Consider the following 16,696-nt stretch of genomic DNA (forward strand, 5'->3'; position numbering starts at 1 on the left):
CCCTAGATCCAAACCCATCCTATCCCTAAAACCCATAGGCCTGCCTGGCTCTGTGCCATCCCCCTGAGCTGGGGATTACAAGGTTCACAGGGCAGTGCATGCAGGAAATGTCCCATGAACAACAACTGTGAGTTTATGGATTCCAACAATTTACTGTTTATTTTTAAGGGTACATTTTATTATTTTAAGTGTATGTTCAGAAACAGGTGGGTGCGGAGGAGGATGTCAGCTCTGCTGGAGCTAGAGTCACTGTGACTCTGGTCCTCTGTGAGAGTAGCAAGCACTCCTAGCCTCTGAGCCATCTCTCCAACCTCCAATGTCAAAATCCAGGAGTAAATCAGACAGTGGCTTCTAAGCCTGGCTGGCTCTCCTTCCATTGCCTTTGCTCTGTGACTCCTTGTCTCCCTGCCTGAGGAAAGTCAGGTGAATTTGAAATTAGTTTCAATACAGAGGCTGATGCAGCTCACACCAAACTGTGAGAAAGCCTCGGCCTTTAATCTGGCCTGGCCCACAGGGAGGCCAAGCTCCTGTTTGGTCTGAAGGAGCAAGGCACACACACATCTGGGCTCCTGGTGGTGACTCAGGAGCTGTCGGGAGGAGGGGACGGTTCACAGCAAGGCGAGAAAAAATAAAACCCGAAATGAGTTAAGACTCTTTCAAACATGAAAAGGGGGAGAGGTGCCACTGAAATTAAATTCAAAATGAATCTGAGGTAATGGCCCTAGCATTGTCAACAAGCATAGACACTGGCAGCTGTGGAGGATGGCCCAGATAAGGGGAGAGAAAGACAGGGCTGCACCAGCCTGACTCCGGTCCACACGCCGTGCACTTCCACGGCTTCTGTGTGTGTGTGGGCTCATGGGTTGTCTAACCGCCTGGCATGAGATACAGCATCCGTTAGAGACGAGATTCAGGTTGGTGTGTGTGTCATGAAGTTGGTACCGGATGAGGCGTAACCACTTTTGAATCAGGGTTACCGCGGTACCGCTGATAGGATATGTTCAGGCCTGACTGTGTGGCCAGGAGCAACTCCTTGTAGGCTTTGTCTCATGGGGATGCCGTGTCTCCTCCCACCCACAGAGATGTAGGCAAGATGCCAACGGTGCTGTCAAAGAGAGCCCAACCGGATCCCACCTTCCTCCTGTGCCTGCCTGCTCCACTGGGAGGGCACCTCCCATTGCTCCCTGGATGATCACAGCCACCTCCTTGGTATTGTTTTGCTTTCAAACAGTGTGCACCCAAGGATGGAAGCTACGCTTTGCCCATTGAGGCATCTGTCTGATGGTGTAAGAGAAGAAGGCTGGTAATGTTGCAGCCACCTGAGATTGCTATCAGCGTGGTTGATGATCAGATTCAGGCCAACTCCTGGGCTTCCTCTTTATTTCCCTGTCCTGGAGCAGGTGACCTTGTTGCAGGAAAATGGCTCAGGGGTTACTGTTTACACACATGGAGCAGTAGCCCCAAACCCGTCAATCCTGTAAGGCATACCAGATCTATGGCTGAGTGATTCTGCGTCAATGACCTCGGGATACGTTAGAATGTAAGTCTCCAGGCCTTCTTCACTTCCAGAATCTGAAACTCTGGGCTTGGGCCAATCCTCCAGGGACTTCCTGCGTAGAGACCAGTCTGAGATCCAGGTGCTAGACACCAGTTCAGCTCAGGTGTTCATGTATCCATGCCGAGTTGGCTGCACTGGATCTGTGAGTGACAGGCTGCCTGAGTGTGGGTCTCCAGTGGAAAGCTGGCTTTTCAGTGTTGCTTCTGTGCCTTGGCCCAGTCCTGTGTGGTGCCTCTCAGGCTCGCCACACTTCCCCAGCCTTGCCGTAGACATGATGGCAGAATACCTACATCTGAGATACGTGTTCACTAGTGGATTTGCCCTGGCCTGGAACCTAGGGATAACGCAGCATACTTGGGAATGGTTCATCCATTGTTGCTTTGGGTTTGGAGACAGAGGTCTCACTAAACAGTCTCTCCCAGACTGGCCTTGGTGTCTCAGCCTCCTAAGTAGCTGGGAATGTGGGGTGCTCACCACAGCCAACTCTGCTAAGGACTCTGCAAGGCTGGTTGGTAGTTGGGATTTTCAACGCTGGGACTGGAACATAGGCCCCCACCTTTACTAACCAGATGCTCAGGGACTGAGCAAATACAACAGATACCAGCCCCTAAGTAACTAAATACACCTTCCCCCCAAATTCCCTGGGAGACCAAGTTGCTCTATAGTGCTGACGCTAAGTCTGTGGGATCATATGGAATGCGTGAGAGCCTGCGACCACAAGGTGACATGCCGGAGGCCCTGATGGCCTACTGTGGAAAGCTGAGGGGGACCGAGCTCTGTGTGTGTGAGATCGCTCACTCTCAGTCTACTTGGTGCTGCGTAAGGGAATGTCTGAGGCCCATCTCTTACTTCTAACCTTAACTAAATATCACCCTCCCACCTATCCACACACTTAGCCACCCTCATAACCATCTACCCACTGACTCACCTGTACCCGTATATCTATCTATCTTATCTATCTATCATCTATCTATTATCTATCTATCTATCTATCTATCTATCTATCTATCTATCTATCTATCATCTATCTATCAATCATCTATCTATTATCTATCTCTCTGTCTATCTTTCTATCTTCCTATCTATCATCTATCTATCTATCTATCTATCTATCTATCTATCATCTATCTATCTATCTATCTATCTATCTATCATCTATCTATATCTATCTATCATCTATATCTATCTCTCATCTATCTATCTCTCATCTATCTATCTGTTGTCCATCTACCCTTCTAGCCATCTGTACACCTATTCTTCTCTTCTCCATTCACGCACACACTATTTACCTACCTGTCCATCAGTTTGCCCATACACTCATCCATTCATTAAAAGTCTTTCAATTAAGGCCAGGGAAATTGCTCAGTGGTTTGAAAAACAAATGCTGGTCTTGTAACCCTGGCAGGATCTGATGTGGGATACCCCTCTGTATGTTGTGAATGTTTTATTACCATTAGTTAATAAAGGAGGTGATTTGGCCTATAGCCAGGCAGAACAAAGTCAGGCTAGAAATCAAAACAGAGAGACAGGGAGAAAGAAGGCAGAGCCAGGGAGATGCCGGCAGCTGCCCGAGAAGCAAAATGTGAAGTTGTAAGAGCTAGTTAATAACAGCCTGAGCTAATATGCCAAACAATATGCAATTAATATTAAGCCTCTGAGTGTTTATTTGGTAATTGGCAGGCAGGAGAGAAACCCCCAGTTAAGATGATCAGAGATCAAACACTGGAACTCACATCAAAAGCAATATTCGATGACACACATCTGCAATCCCAGCGCTCTGGAAGCGGAGACAGAATTGCATGCATGTGGTATGTATACACACATGCATGCACACACACACATACGTACACACTCAATGCATAAATACACACTAAACATTTTAAAAACAGTATTTTTAGATCTGCCATTTAAAACAGATGTGGTATTGTATACTTGTAATCCTAGCACTGGGGAAGTAGAGGCAAGAGGGCAAGGGGGCTAGGATTCAAGGTCATCCTAGTAACATGAATTTGACATCAGTGTGGACAATCTAAATCCCTGTCTCAAAAGCCAAAAACCCCAAACAACCCCAAACAAACAAATTCCTCATTTGATTTGGCTTCAGAATAGACTGTGAGAAGCAGGTAGATGAACCAGCTTGGTCAGGACTAATGTTTTAATCGTTTTTAAAGCACCTGTGTGCCAGGTGGTGGTGGTGCACGGCTTTAATCCCAGCACTCAGCAGGCAGATGCAGGCGGGTCTCTGAGTTCTGGGCCAGCCTGGTCTACAGAGTGAGTTCCGGGACAGCTGGAGCTACACTGGAAAACTCTGACTTGAAAAACCAAACCCTTGTGTTGCAATGTGGTGACTTTAGAAGGGACTGAAGGATCTAAAGGAGTCAGAGTAAGTGCTAATGGGAAAATTTCGCAGAAATGTCTCTCTTTTGTTTTCTTCCGAGTTCCTGTTAGCAGGAACTCGAAATTCTGTTTTCTTTTCCCTTTCCTATAAGCATGCTTCTGGGGTGAGGACTGAGTACGAGCACCTTCACAAACTGTGGAGAAAGCGGCTAGAAGGACAGCTGAGCAAAGGCATTCCTGAGAGATAGGGGATGTCTAACTATTCTCTGGGGACTCCAGTGACTGGGCTTAAAAGGACTTGTGGACCCATCCCCGCCTTCCCACCGTACCCTTCCTGGGACTGGTGGCCTGCAACCAGGGAAGAGCATGCAGTGGTTGCTCCTCTTGGGGTCTCTGCCCTGCACGTTCACATACTCGCACATGCAACCCCAAGCACACCTACACTAACAAGTAAATAAAACATGCATACACATACTCAACACCACACAAGAAGTTCCCCAATACAAAACAGTTAAGAATCTGTCCCAAAGGTAGAGTTCTTGTCTAGCATGGTTGAGGCCCTGGGGTCAATCCCTAGTAACAAAAGAGGCATTAATAGTTTAATATGCATTTTAACTTAAAGAGTAGTTCTATTATACTTTGAATTATTGCTAATCATTTTACATGAGGCACTAAATGTGTTGTCCAGATTTCTGGCCTTGTGACAAAATGCACGTGATAATTAAGTTCTAAGGAAGAAAGCTGAATTTGAGTCTTGGTGGCAGAGGTTTGGTTCCTTCCACCCTGATGCGGACCTTCACATTGGAGCAGTATGGGTGCCTGGGAGGGAAACAGAGAAGAGGAGGGGCTAAGGGTTCAATATTGACTTTAAGGCTTTACCACAAAAGACCTAACTTTCTCTTACCAAGCTCCAGATTTTAAAGGATCGAGAGCCCTCCAACGGTAGGACAAACTACTATTGAAACACCCAGTGAACACACACAACATTAACTTCTGAAGGTGTCGCAATTGCGTGTCCCATCTTGAGACATGAACTTAAACTGAGGCTCCTCAGAGATAAGCATTTCTACATGAATGTACATAGACCTGCCACTCTGGGGGATGGAGTCCCCTTGTTGCTTTAGTTTTCTTTTCAGCATGTATCACTATCTAATATCACTTATATTTTATTATATTTTCATCATTTTTCTTTTTATTGCTGTATTACCAGCATGTGGAAAAGTGGCTGGCCTCCAGCATTTGATACATTGCTGGGTAGATTGGCGAGAGTGTACGAAACTTTCCTTGATGATGCTTTTCATTTTACATACACACCACGTCGGCACGTGTACGGAAGATAAATGAATACCGTTTAAGGACACAGACGAGCTCAGCATTCGGGCAAGGCCTTCTGCCACCTGCCACCTCAGCAGTTGTCCCCTGCCCTCTGCTCCCTGCCTGCCGCTGCCCCTCCTCCGTCCCTGCAGATGTCCTCCGGTCATGTCCACGCTTTATCACTTCTGCAAACCTCACATTGGCTCCAGCCCAAGGACACTCTGTCTCCCATTAAGGTTTTTTTGGTCCCTTTGCTGGTGTGTTCCCCTTGGTTTCAAGTGGGTCTTCTGCTGCATTGCCCTGGAGTAGCCAGAGCAGGGCCCAAACACACTTCTTGGTTGGGGCTCGTGCCTGGACTTCTGCTGTAGAACACCCATGCTCCTGACGCCTGACCCTGGTTCTCCTGAATTCAGGCTGGTTTTTCTGCTTCTTTTCTGTCCCTTGTCGCCTGTGCAGGGTCTTCCTTTCTACCCACATGACTATTCATTGTCAACCCATATCACCTGATTTAGACTTAAAATGTCTCCAGGGCAGAAGGTTCTTCATACTGGGACACCACTAAGTGTGTCTCAGGAGTGATTATTGAGAAGTGGGTGACCAAGGCCAATGACACTGACTCTTCCTTTCCCTGGCCTTGGCAAGCTTCCCCCACCCAGTCACATTCGCCCATGGTGAGCTCAGAAGGGACTAAGGACACGCTGGCTTAAGTCTTTGTCAAATGGACAGTGTCCCTCACAGATGCACTCTGATGCTGATGTACTCACAGATGCAGTGTCCCTCACAGACGCACTGCTGATGCTGATATACTCACAGATGCTCAAAGTGGCCTCCATTGCTTTAGCTCTTCTGTTCTTCATTGGGGATGTGTCTTCCTTTGCCGTGACGGCAGTGACTTAACCCTGGCTTCTACCAAGCACAGGCCACAGACCGGTAACACGTTAACCCACAGTGTCTATGGTTGTGAAGCACAGAGGAAAGGGAAGTCCAGGAAGGGAAGCCAACTGCTTTATCCGCTGACCCTTGCTCTTCCACTTATTTCCCTCAGACCTTGGGCAAACTCCATGTCTCCGTATTTCACTTTTCTTATTTCTAACTCAGGAACTACTGGCCCTTGGAGGGTCTCAGCTTTGTGGACTGAAGTTTCTGTCCCACCGGGCCCTGCAGCTGTTCAGTTCCAAAGAAACACACAGAGGCCCGTCCAGCAATGTTGTGAGCAAACAGTCCCTGAGTCTGGAAGCATATCTCCTCCCAAATCCTGCAACCCAACAGTCCCACTGGGACTGTAAAGATTTGTCCCAGTAAGTTCTGTGCCAAGGGACAGGAAACATCAGCCTTGCGGAGACGCAGGGCAGTTGTCGCCTTAAGATCTGCTCACAGTGACTCCAACTTGTAGCCAGCTGTCTGCCCTCCCTCCCTCCCTTCCAGCTGCAGTGGGGTTTTACAGGCAATCACCTAATTGTAGCAAAGTGCCCAGACTCAGACCCTGTATTGTGCATCTCCATGCTGGTCCCTGTTGGGTCCCAGGATGCGGAGATGCCCCCTAGCTCTCCATAGTACAAATGGCACTAATGACCCCAAAAGACAGAGCCAAATGGGACTGTGGTTTTTAGGCACCGTCGGTTGTTCTGTTTACAGCCAGGACCGTGCTTCATCTGGTCTCAGGGAACTATGTTTTTGTTATGTTTGTATTCAGTGATGACACGATCCATAAAACCCGGAAGAGCAGGGGCTGGGGAGATGACTCAGTGGTTAAGAGCATTGGCTGCTCTTCCAGAGGTCCTGAGTTCAACTGGTGGCTGACAGCCGTCTAGTGGCTGATGCCCTCTTCTGGTGTGGAGGTGTACATGCAGATAGAGCACTCACACACATGAAACAAATCTAAAAAAGAAACAGAAACAACAACAGCAAAAGCAGGATGTGCCCCAAATAAATTCCTTCTTGTTTGGTTTTCTTTCCTTTTAGATTCTCTGCTTTTCCATACAGAAATAGAGACTTAATTTCACAAAAATGTGTGACTTTCCAGCCACTCCCTAGGTGCTTCAAGTTAAGGTAAAACGTACAAACGGAAAATTCTCAGAGCCAATGGCCATTCGTCCCCAAATGATGAAAGGCTGAAAGCCTGGAGCGCAGGTGTCTCAGCTGAAATCACTGCTCCTGGCAGGTGATGATGGAATTTGAAATTCTGCGCCGGGGGCTGGAGAGATGGCTCAGTGGTTAAGAGCATTGCCTGCTCTTCCAAAGGTCCTGACTTCAATTCCCGGCAGCCACATGGTGGCTCACAACCATCTGTAATGAGGTGCCCTCTTCTGGCCTGCAGACATACACACAGACAGAATATTGTATACATAATAAATAAATAAATAAATAAATATTTTTAAAAAAAGAAGAAATTCTACGTAAGCCGTGCAGGTGTGATGAATAAGCCATGCCCAAGTTCTAGTGTCAAATGGACATGTCTTCAGTTATTGCTAGAAAGTGGCTTGTCCCCAAGGAAAACTGGCCTTGTGGCTCCCTGCAGTTAGAAACCATGGGCCTTAAGAATTCAGATGATTAGGGTTGGAGAGATGGCTCAATGTTTAAGAGCGCTGGCTGTTCTTTCAGAGGACCAGAGTTCAATTCCCAGCACCCACATGGCAGCTCACAACTGTCTGTAGCTCCCAGATCAGACACCCTCACATAGGCATGCATGTAGGCAAAACACCAATGCACATAAAATAAATATAAATTAATTAAAATAAAAAATTCAGATGACTCACAAGCATGGTGGCACATGCCTTTAATCCCAGCACTCAAGAGGCAGAGATAGGCAGATCTCTGAGTTCAAGACCAGCCTGGTCTACAGAGCAGGGGTGTGAGGGGATGGGAGGTGGGGTGGGATTCAGATGATCGGGAGTGTGTTTGTTCTGACTATGTGAGGTGTCTGGGTAAGAATTAGAACCCTGGCAGAGTAGTCAACAGACTGTTTTTTTCATTAAAAAAAAGTCATGTGTCTGACAAAATGACGCTGCACGTCAAGGAGCTGGGCAGCAGCTCACGTCATAAAGCATTTGCTGTGGGATAAAGTATGTGGCCATAACTCAGAGCTCCAGAACCCACACAGAAGTGTGTACGTGCGCATGCGTAACAAAAGTTAATTATAAAATAAGAGGCCATCAGGCAACCGAGCGGGAGAGAACAGTTAGGGGAGGGAGAGAGCAGGGTGGAAATAATGCACACTGCATTCTTGTGAAATTTGCAAAGAAATGAAAAATTAATAAAAAAGTAAGCATGTTTGTTTCTTGACCCGCCTAATAAAACCAATGTGAATCCTTTACGGTTGCGTTAAATAAATCTGTTTCCCCTCCCCCACCCCCTTTGCTTCAAGACATTGGAACAAATGAGTAAGACGTAGCAGTCAGGAATTCAGACAGGTTTCCTATCAGCAGCCTGCTGGGCATTCCGTAATTACCAGTTTCTCTTTACTGGGAAAAAAAAAAAAGAAACGGCAAAGTGTTTTATGTTTTTACGTGACTGGCAAAAAAATCCTGATGTCTTGGGAAAACGAACATTTGATTTTTAACAGCCCCTCCCCCATGCCATCTCTGTCACTATGTAGCCCAGGCTGTCTTGGAACCCGCGGTCTTCTTTTTGGCCTCCCAAGTGCTGGGCTTCCTGACATGTATCATGGCCCTCAGCTCCCTTCTCTTTGGTGAGGAATGCAAGCAACACATTTGTACCCATGCTCGCTCTGCATGACACCCTGAACTGGGTCGTGAAGCATCCAAGGCATGCTCTGGCGGCTGCTCTGCTTCCAGTGGTCTTTGGCTCAGAGGGCTTGCACACACAGGGTTTCTACTGGGAGGCACACACAGGGCCTGCTGTGCTGGGGTGTGTGTGTGTGTGTGTGTGTCAGGGGGTGGAAAACCCTTCACCTCATTCCAGCTGTGGCACAAGGTGTGCAGTGTGTGCCTGGCACCTCTCCAGCCTCCCTTGTCCTGGCCCTTTGCCTCGAGCAGCTTCCAGAGGTGTTGGGGACATCGCTAGGACACGCCCTTCCTTCCACACCTGTACCCACTTCCCTGCTGTAGTTTTATGGGCCCAGGAGGAGGCAGGTTTGACACAGGGACCCAGTCTCTGCCGACAGCTGCAGACGAGTCAGCTCCCCAGACAGTAAAATGTAAAGAGGGGGGAGGGGCAACCTTTGAAGTTTGCAAAAAAGCATGACTTTGACACTTCCTTTTCCTCTTCACTGGGTGTCCCAGGTATTATGCTGAGAGCAACTGCTGGCTAACTTTACAAGGAAGGATGCATTTCCGTCCCCAGGGTCTGTGTCCTTAGAGTTTAATATGGCTCTGAATGGCTGTGCACGTCACAGGAGGCCCAGGCTGAGCATATGGGAAGAGTTGGCTGGACGTTCTAGAGCAAGGACCCAGGGACATCCATGCACTATGAATGTACATACATGTGTGTAGAGAACCCTCTGGGTTCAAAGTTTAAACTCAGATGACATCTCTAGACTTTTTTCCTGTGTGTTTCTCTGTGTTTGGCCTCTTCCCTAAACTCAGAGCGATGACATCATGAGGTGAACAGACACTATGTTGCTGGATCTCTCCTCTTAATATCACAGCTGAGTTTCTTCGGTTGATGCCTTTTCCTATTGCTCTGTTAGCAGATTTCCTGTTTATAGAAGAATTCCAGGAGTTTAGTTTTCTGAAAGTTTACTATAAGATGTCCCAGAAGAGAGAGAGAGGGAGATAGAGACAGATAGACAGACAGACAGATAGATGAGAGAGAGATAGATATAGATAGATGAGAGGTAGATGAGAGATAGATATATAGATATTTGATAGATGATAGATAGATAAGATAGATGATAGATAGACAGATGATAGATAGATGACAGATAGACGAGACAAATATAGATAAATAATAGATAAATAGATGAGAGATAGATATATAGCTAGATAATAGATATAGACAGATGATAGATGATAGATAGATAGAGAGATAGACAGACAGGTAGCTGGAGGGAGGGATAGGGAGAGAGAGAACGCGCCTGATCAAACAACTTACTTCTGGCGAAACCGCTAACGTCAAGGACCTGTGGGTTAAACCCGTGTACCTGGCAGGTTATGTGGCATTAGGAGGTGCTGAGCCCCTCATTGTCTGTCTCACCCTGTGCCAAATAAGGCCAAGGGATGGGATGCTGAGCATTACATATGGAAACATAAGGGGAATGATCTGCAAGCCCAAAGCCTGGGGTGCCCCCTCTATTAGCCTCTCCCTCACCCCCCAGTCTGCCTCCACACCCCCTTGGTGACACCCGCAGTGTAGGTCACCTCCCTGTCACTGGGGCACAATACCCTGGCTAGAGCAACTGAAGAGAAGACTTACCTTGGCTTGTGGCGTGAGGATTTGGTTCATTATGGTGGACGACATGAGAACAGGAGCTGTTAGGATTGGCTGTGACCTGGGGATCCTGCTCACCTCTGGGCAGTCTTCTAGTGTGCTCAGGACTTTTGCTTGTTTGTTTCTGTTCATCTCAACCGTTGGGGTGGATGCTCACTTTGCTCAAGCCCAGTTAGTGGGGAAGGATGTTGCTTTTGTGCCTTTGTTAGCACTTGGGCGTATCACACAGGTGCATTCTGGGTGCTCTAGCGTCTTCTGCTGTTTTTCCTGCGTGCATCTCCGCTGCCAGTGTCACACAGACTTCATTAGCGTAAGCCGTTCTGTCGGGAAGGGTCATGCCTGTCATGCCTGTCATTTTTACTCTCTTCCAACCTCCCTCCCCTTTTCTGACTTTTACTTTTCCATATAGATGTTAGAGTACATCGGACTACATTTATAAAGATTTGGCAGAATCTTTAACAATTATTTGTGTATTTATTGTATGTGTGTGCAAACATGTGTGCACGTGCCCCAGAATGCATGTGAAGCTAACAGGACAACCGTCAGGAGTTGCCCTGATTTGAGACTGCATCTCCCTTGTCTTTCTTTCTGCTGCTGGGCTGTGTATTCCAAGCTCCTGGGCTCACACCTCTGTCTTCCTGTCTCCGCTTCCTATTTTCCTGAGGAGTGACCCGCTGACATGGGCACTGCTGACATGTGACCCGCTGACATGTGACCTGCTGACATGTGACCCGCTGACATGTGACCCCCTGACATGTGACCCGCTGGCATGAGACCTGCTGACATGTGCACCTCTGACATGTGACCCGCTGACATGTGACCCGCTGGCATGAGACCTGCTGACATGTGTACTGCTGATGTGTGCACTGCTGACATGTGACCCGCTGACATGGACACTGCTGACATGGGCACCGCTGACATGTGACCCGCTGACATGTGACCCGCTGACATGGGCACTGCTGACATGAGACCTGCTGACATGTGCACCTCTGACATGTGACCCGCTGACATGTGATCCGCTGACATGGGCACTGCTGGCATGACCTCCTTGTCTTGGTTTTGGTCCTAACGGAAAGTCTCGTGTAGTTCAGTTACGTGTGATGTTGGCTGTGGACTTCCTGGGACGACCCTTGTGAAGTTGAGAAGGTTCCCTCCTATTCTCAGTCATGAGTGCGTGTAGAATTTTCCAAATGATTTTTGGGTATCAGTTCACGTCCGTGTCTATTGAGACAGTGGAGTCCGCTGACTGACACTTGGATATTGGGCCACCTTTGTCTTCTTGGGAAAACTGCTCATTGTTGGCTTGGGTGTGTGTGTGTGTGTGTGTGTGCGTGTGTTCACACCTTTGAGTGTAGTAGTGAAGTTATTTCCTTGAAGTCTGACGTGGCTTATCATGATGCCGAGTTCCTGTGACAGCCTGCAGAGGCCCTTGGTCTGGGACACACGTCAGATACACACAGGACGTTCCTGACACCTGCATTTGCAGTGGTGGAGATGGGGCTCAAGGATGTGGGGAGGAGTCTCTCCTCTTCCATCTTCTGCAGTGTGTAACATCCTGTGTCAAAATTTCCTTAAGGCCTGGGCACAGTTGTTCCATGACACCACCCGTATTGGAGGCTTCCACTTGTTCGTCTCTTTAATTATGCCTGTGTTCCTCATCTTGGGTGAATTGTGAAAGCTGTGGACGCTGAGGAATCGGCCATTTCCCCCAGGTCACCACATTCGTTCAAGCTGGGCTCTGCTCCTGTTGCTTTAGGTTTTTCTGTGCTTTTCGTCCCCAGCCCCAGCCCCAGTGTGCCAGCGGTGTTCATGTGTGTCTTGGTGTGGTCCACGGAGCCTAAGATGCTCTTCCCTCCTCCATCCCTCATCCCTCACTCACTGCATCCTGCTTTCCTTCGGATGTTCCTGGAGGCTGTACCTCAGCCTGTACGACTGGTTCCGGCCATGTCACCGACTTTCACTGAGTGAGGTGACAGACACCATGTTCACAGTGGGAACAGTTAGCACAAAGGTTCCTGGCCATGTGAGGCTGCCATACCCAGAGGGCGGAACCCCAGCCCGGAGTCCTGCACTGAGGACAGGGCTGTCATGAGGTGACAGAGGTGGAGGGGCCAGGGCATGGCTTCAAGGTTTGACGAAAAGGATCCATTGGAGAACATTTGCAACAAGATCTTCTTTGTTTTCTTCCAAGAGCCTTCTCTCTCGACTTACGGAATGGAGGAAACGGTGCCAACAGCGTGCAGTGGCTCCGAGACTGCCCCATGAACAGGGGGAGGTGAGTGTGTGGAAATCAGCCTCACCTTTGGTGACCTCTGTCCTGTTGGCCCTTCCAAACAACTTTAGCCCTGGCCAAGGGTCCAGGTTTCAGTGAGGAATCACAGTGGGTAGATAAATGGTTTCCTATCTCAGGCCTGGGGGCTGGCATATTCCCTCCAGCTTGGGCAGTCCCCCTTCCCATCCTTCCTTCCTCTTTGGCTTCAGGCTTTACCATTTCTAGATCTATTTTCTTCTTTTTGGATCACCTTTCTCCCATCTAGCAGTCTATGCTTTGGGATGGAATTGTATATAGTTTTTGTTACTGTTAATTGTTTCTTAAGCAATTTCTGGCATGGGGTGTAGCCCACTGTTTGTATATGGGTTTAGCATGCTTGAAGTCCTGGGTTTGACTCCCAGCACTGAAGGGGGGAACTATTTAGATAAATATAAATATTTCCCACACTGTTTAAAGAGTGGTGCAATTCATAACAGTATTTTGGGGTTTTTAAAATACTACACAGCATACTGGATGCTCCTTTTAGCTGTTATTAAAATGACATGTTTAGTCTTTAAATGTCAGGCTGGTGCAGGGCTCTTGGTGTTGTCGTTTGAGAGGAAGGCTGAACAGCCTAAGTAGTGATATCACACCTACAGGAATGTGGCCCAGGAAAGGCCAGGGTGGGATGTCCACCCATCACAGGCATGAGAGAGTAGGTGTTACTACTTAACCGTCATGGAACATAGGACAGTGCTCAGCTCCTGCACGTGGCATCCTTGCCCGTCTGTACCAGAGTGGTACAAAGGGGTTTGTATCTCCATGCTTGAGAAACTCAAACGCTAGCTAGCTACAAGATGCGTAGCTAAAGTGAGCAGAAGAGATGTGTTGATGGCGAAATGCATCTTACAGAGCAAGATTGTGTCTAAGACAAGGACAGATTCCCAGAGCAAGAGATATCTCAGTCAGTTGGATCAAATGCATTCCGCCTCCCTGGCTAACATGGAATTTTCCAGAAGGTAAGCCCCGCCCCGTGCAGGCACCGTCTTGGGGGCTCACTCTGAGTCCAAACTCAAAATCACTCTGCCTTGACTTCCCAAAGGCTGGGTTTATGGTGTGAACCACCATACTCATGGGTTATTTTCCTCTTCCCTTTCCTTCCCTTCCCTTCCCTCCCCGCCCTTCTCTCAGGGACTTCCCTCCCTCCCAATCTCCCTCCTTCCCCCCTTCTTTTCTGACCCTCCCCACAGCCTGGCTAAGCTAGGCCCACTGAGCTAGGGCCAGCCCTGGCTCTCTGCTTCTACATCTGATGCCCGCCGCCATCACCTTATTTCTCTTCACGCAGACACGGAGGAATCGTGGCTACCAGTTGTCTGCAGGCTGCCTCCTAGACAGGGGAGAGCATAGAACCCAGTCATGAGGGGAGAACCCGGTGTAGTATCAGATGGGAATGATGGCTCTGCCACCCTGTGAGGCCATGAAGGAGCCCCCACCCAGGACTGGGGCCACTGAAGCTCCTTGGTGTGAGCTTGAGTCTCGTTCCCACTCCCGCAATGAGTAGGATGTTAGCAGACTTCCCTGGGTGCCACCATGGTCTCAGTGTGTGCCATTCCCTAGTGACCATGCTGCTTAGTGGAGTGGGGATATGTGAGATCAAAATGGACATAGGTTGTAAGCTGACAGACAAGGCAGGAATAAGTGTATGTGTGTGTGTACGTGTGTGTATGTGTGTTTAAGTATGTATACCATTGTAATGATGGCAAAACAGTTTCTGCATGTGTTGTATGTACTTTTCTGAAACAGCATGGAGATGTGGGCATTGCCCTCATTCCTCCTCACCCCCAAAACTGACGAAGGACACAGTGACCCCCAGTGTATGGGTCCAGGACCTGGCCTGAGGTTGCCACCTAGGAGTTGAACTTGGGCCATCTGACTGTGGCCTGCCCTGTGAGCTCAAGGTGGATAGAGAGGGTCCAGGCTGTGCTGGTGTCCTAACAGATAGGGAGTTGGGTCCTAGAGAGCCGAGAAACCAGTCAGGCCCTCCACTCAGAGTCCACCCATGAGTGGGCTTCCAGAAACTGGGATTGAGGGAGACAGTGGTAGTTCTCAAGGTATTCAAAAGATGCATCCAGTCTGTCAAAACATCCCAAAGTCACAACATGGGAGGAGGTTCTACAGGAGACCAAGTTCTTTTCCAGCAGAGGCTTGTGTGAGTGGAGGCATCCTCCTGCCCCCACCTCTGGGAACTCTATTCTCTCACCACTAGGGTGTTTCCCATGACATTTAACAGAACATACACCTGGGAGAATTCTGGCGGCAAAGAAGCCGCTTGTTGGTCATTTGCCGGGTGGTGGGTGGTGTCAGGGGAGTGTTTCCCTCATTTAGGAACCAATTCTGGCCCCGCTGTTAGCATCTGAATCGGGCAGCCCAGTTGTTTTGATTGAATAGAGAGGACAAGCCTTTGTTGTTGCAATTTAAGGAGTAAGTTGTTCTCTGGTCCCCTTTAATCAGCTGGAAGGGGGGAAATGGCAATGGCTGCCTGTCTGGGCTGGGGATGCAACAAGGCCCACCTCTAAAGCTCCTTCCGTGGGAGCCCCAGCCCCGCAGCACTGGGCATCACGGCCCTGCCCACTGCTGTCCTTTCCCGCAGAATTTCTTTCAGCCCCTTCAGAACATTCTCTTTGTCTGGATGAAGCCAATTCATGTAATGATAGAAACACAGCAGGTCCAGGTGGTAGAGCCGACCACATACAAGAACCAAGGACAGGCGGTCACTTCGGGGACCACTGCGCAGTGGGTGAAAGGCCCCTTCAAGGCCGCTGAACTGTATGTACAGCCTTTGGCAGTATTTAATTTACACGACCTGGAAGGGTAAATTATTTTTATTTCTCTAGTAAGTAGCAAAAGCTTCAAGTTTTAGGGTAAAAAGACAGAAGGCTAAGCTTTCAAAAATCCTCCATTTTCTTCCTTTTATCCGAAACGTTTCTGAGACAGGGTTTCTCTGTGGATTCCTGGAACTCACTCTGTAGACCAGGCTGTCCCGGAACTCAGAGACCCGCCTGCCTCTGCCTCCAGAGTGCTGGGATCAAAGGCGTGCACCATCACTGAACACACAGTGGCATAAAGACCGGTGGTTCCCAAAAATGGAGGTGACTCGGGGTATCCCGCTGAGGGAAAACCTTGTAGGAAGCTGCTGTCTGTGGCGCGCACAGCTTACTTTGCAGAAGATCTGTTCTGTCCCTGGGCCTGCCTTCAGGAAATCACTCTGCTCTTCCTCCTTGGCCTGCTCCCCCGGAAACGGGAGATGGCCACCCTCCGAGACTGGCTTCAGCCACACCTCTCTGGGAGGCCTTGTGTGAGAAGGGAGCACGCAACCCTTCCTGGAGTAGCGTTCTCCAGCTGTTGGGGTTCCCTCAGAGACTCAAAGCAACCACCCAGGGTCCTAATTAGTGAACATCCTCCCACGTGCGGGCTTCTCTAGGGAAAGCAATTTGTCAAACAGCTGTTTGGGCCGATAAAAGACTGTTTGCTGTGTCCTGCCTACAAAGACAAAGGTCACCTGCCCTGTCGTAGTGCAGCAGAATCCAGCCCAGACTGGCTTGCCTTTGCTCCCTGGTGACCCCCAGCTGTTGTGTGAACTCAGCTGAGTCCCTTGGGCGTGGGTGGCCCACTCCTTTGCCTCAGACATTCTGGGCACGCCAGGAGTAGCACAGGAGGCAATGAAATCATCCACAGGGCCTTATTTATCACCTTACTCCTCACTCAAGGCACACAGTGTGATTCTTTATTGATTCTAGAGCCTATGACCTCAAACACAGCCCCAGGGCCTGGCAGAGGGACAGACAGGC

The 16,696-nt window shown here is 48.8% G+C and overlaps 1 protein-coding gene across 3 annotated transcripts in view; it reads left to right on the top strand.

Annotated features, from left to right (window-relative positions):
• The window catches only part of LOC130869514 (uncharacterized), a 66,901-nt gene that overhangs the window by 44,583 nt on the left and 5,622 nt on the right, over positions 1–16,696 (top strand). For all 3 annotated transcript variants that reach the window (XM_057761743.1, XM_057761744.1, XM_057761745.1), the window contains 2 exons: positions 12,789–12,872; positions 13,761–13,867. In XM_057761743.1, the coding sequence (XP_057617726.1) occupies positions 12,789–12,872; positions 13,761–13,867 (191 nt within the window). The remainder of the gene's footprint in view (positions 1–12,788; positions 12,873–13,760; positions 13,868–16,696) is intronic.

Source organism: Chionomys nivalis, chromosome 2 (assembly GCF_950005125.1).
Source record: "Chionomys nivalis chromosome 2, mChiNiv1.1, whole genome shotgun sequence".
Classification (NCBI taxonomy): Eukaryota; Metazoa; Chordata; class Mammalia; order Rodentia; family Cricetidae; genus Chionomys; species Chionomys nivalis.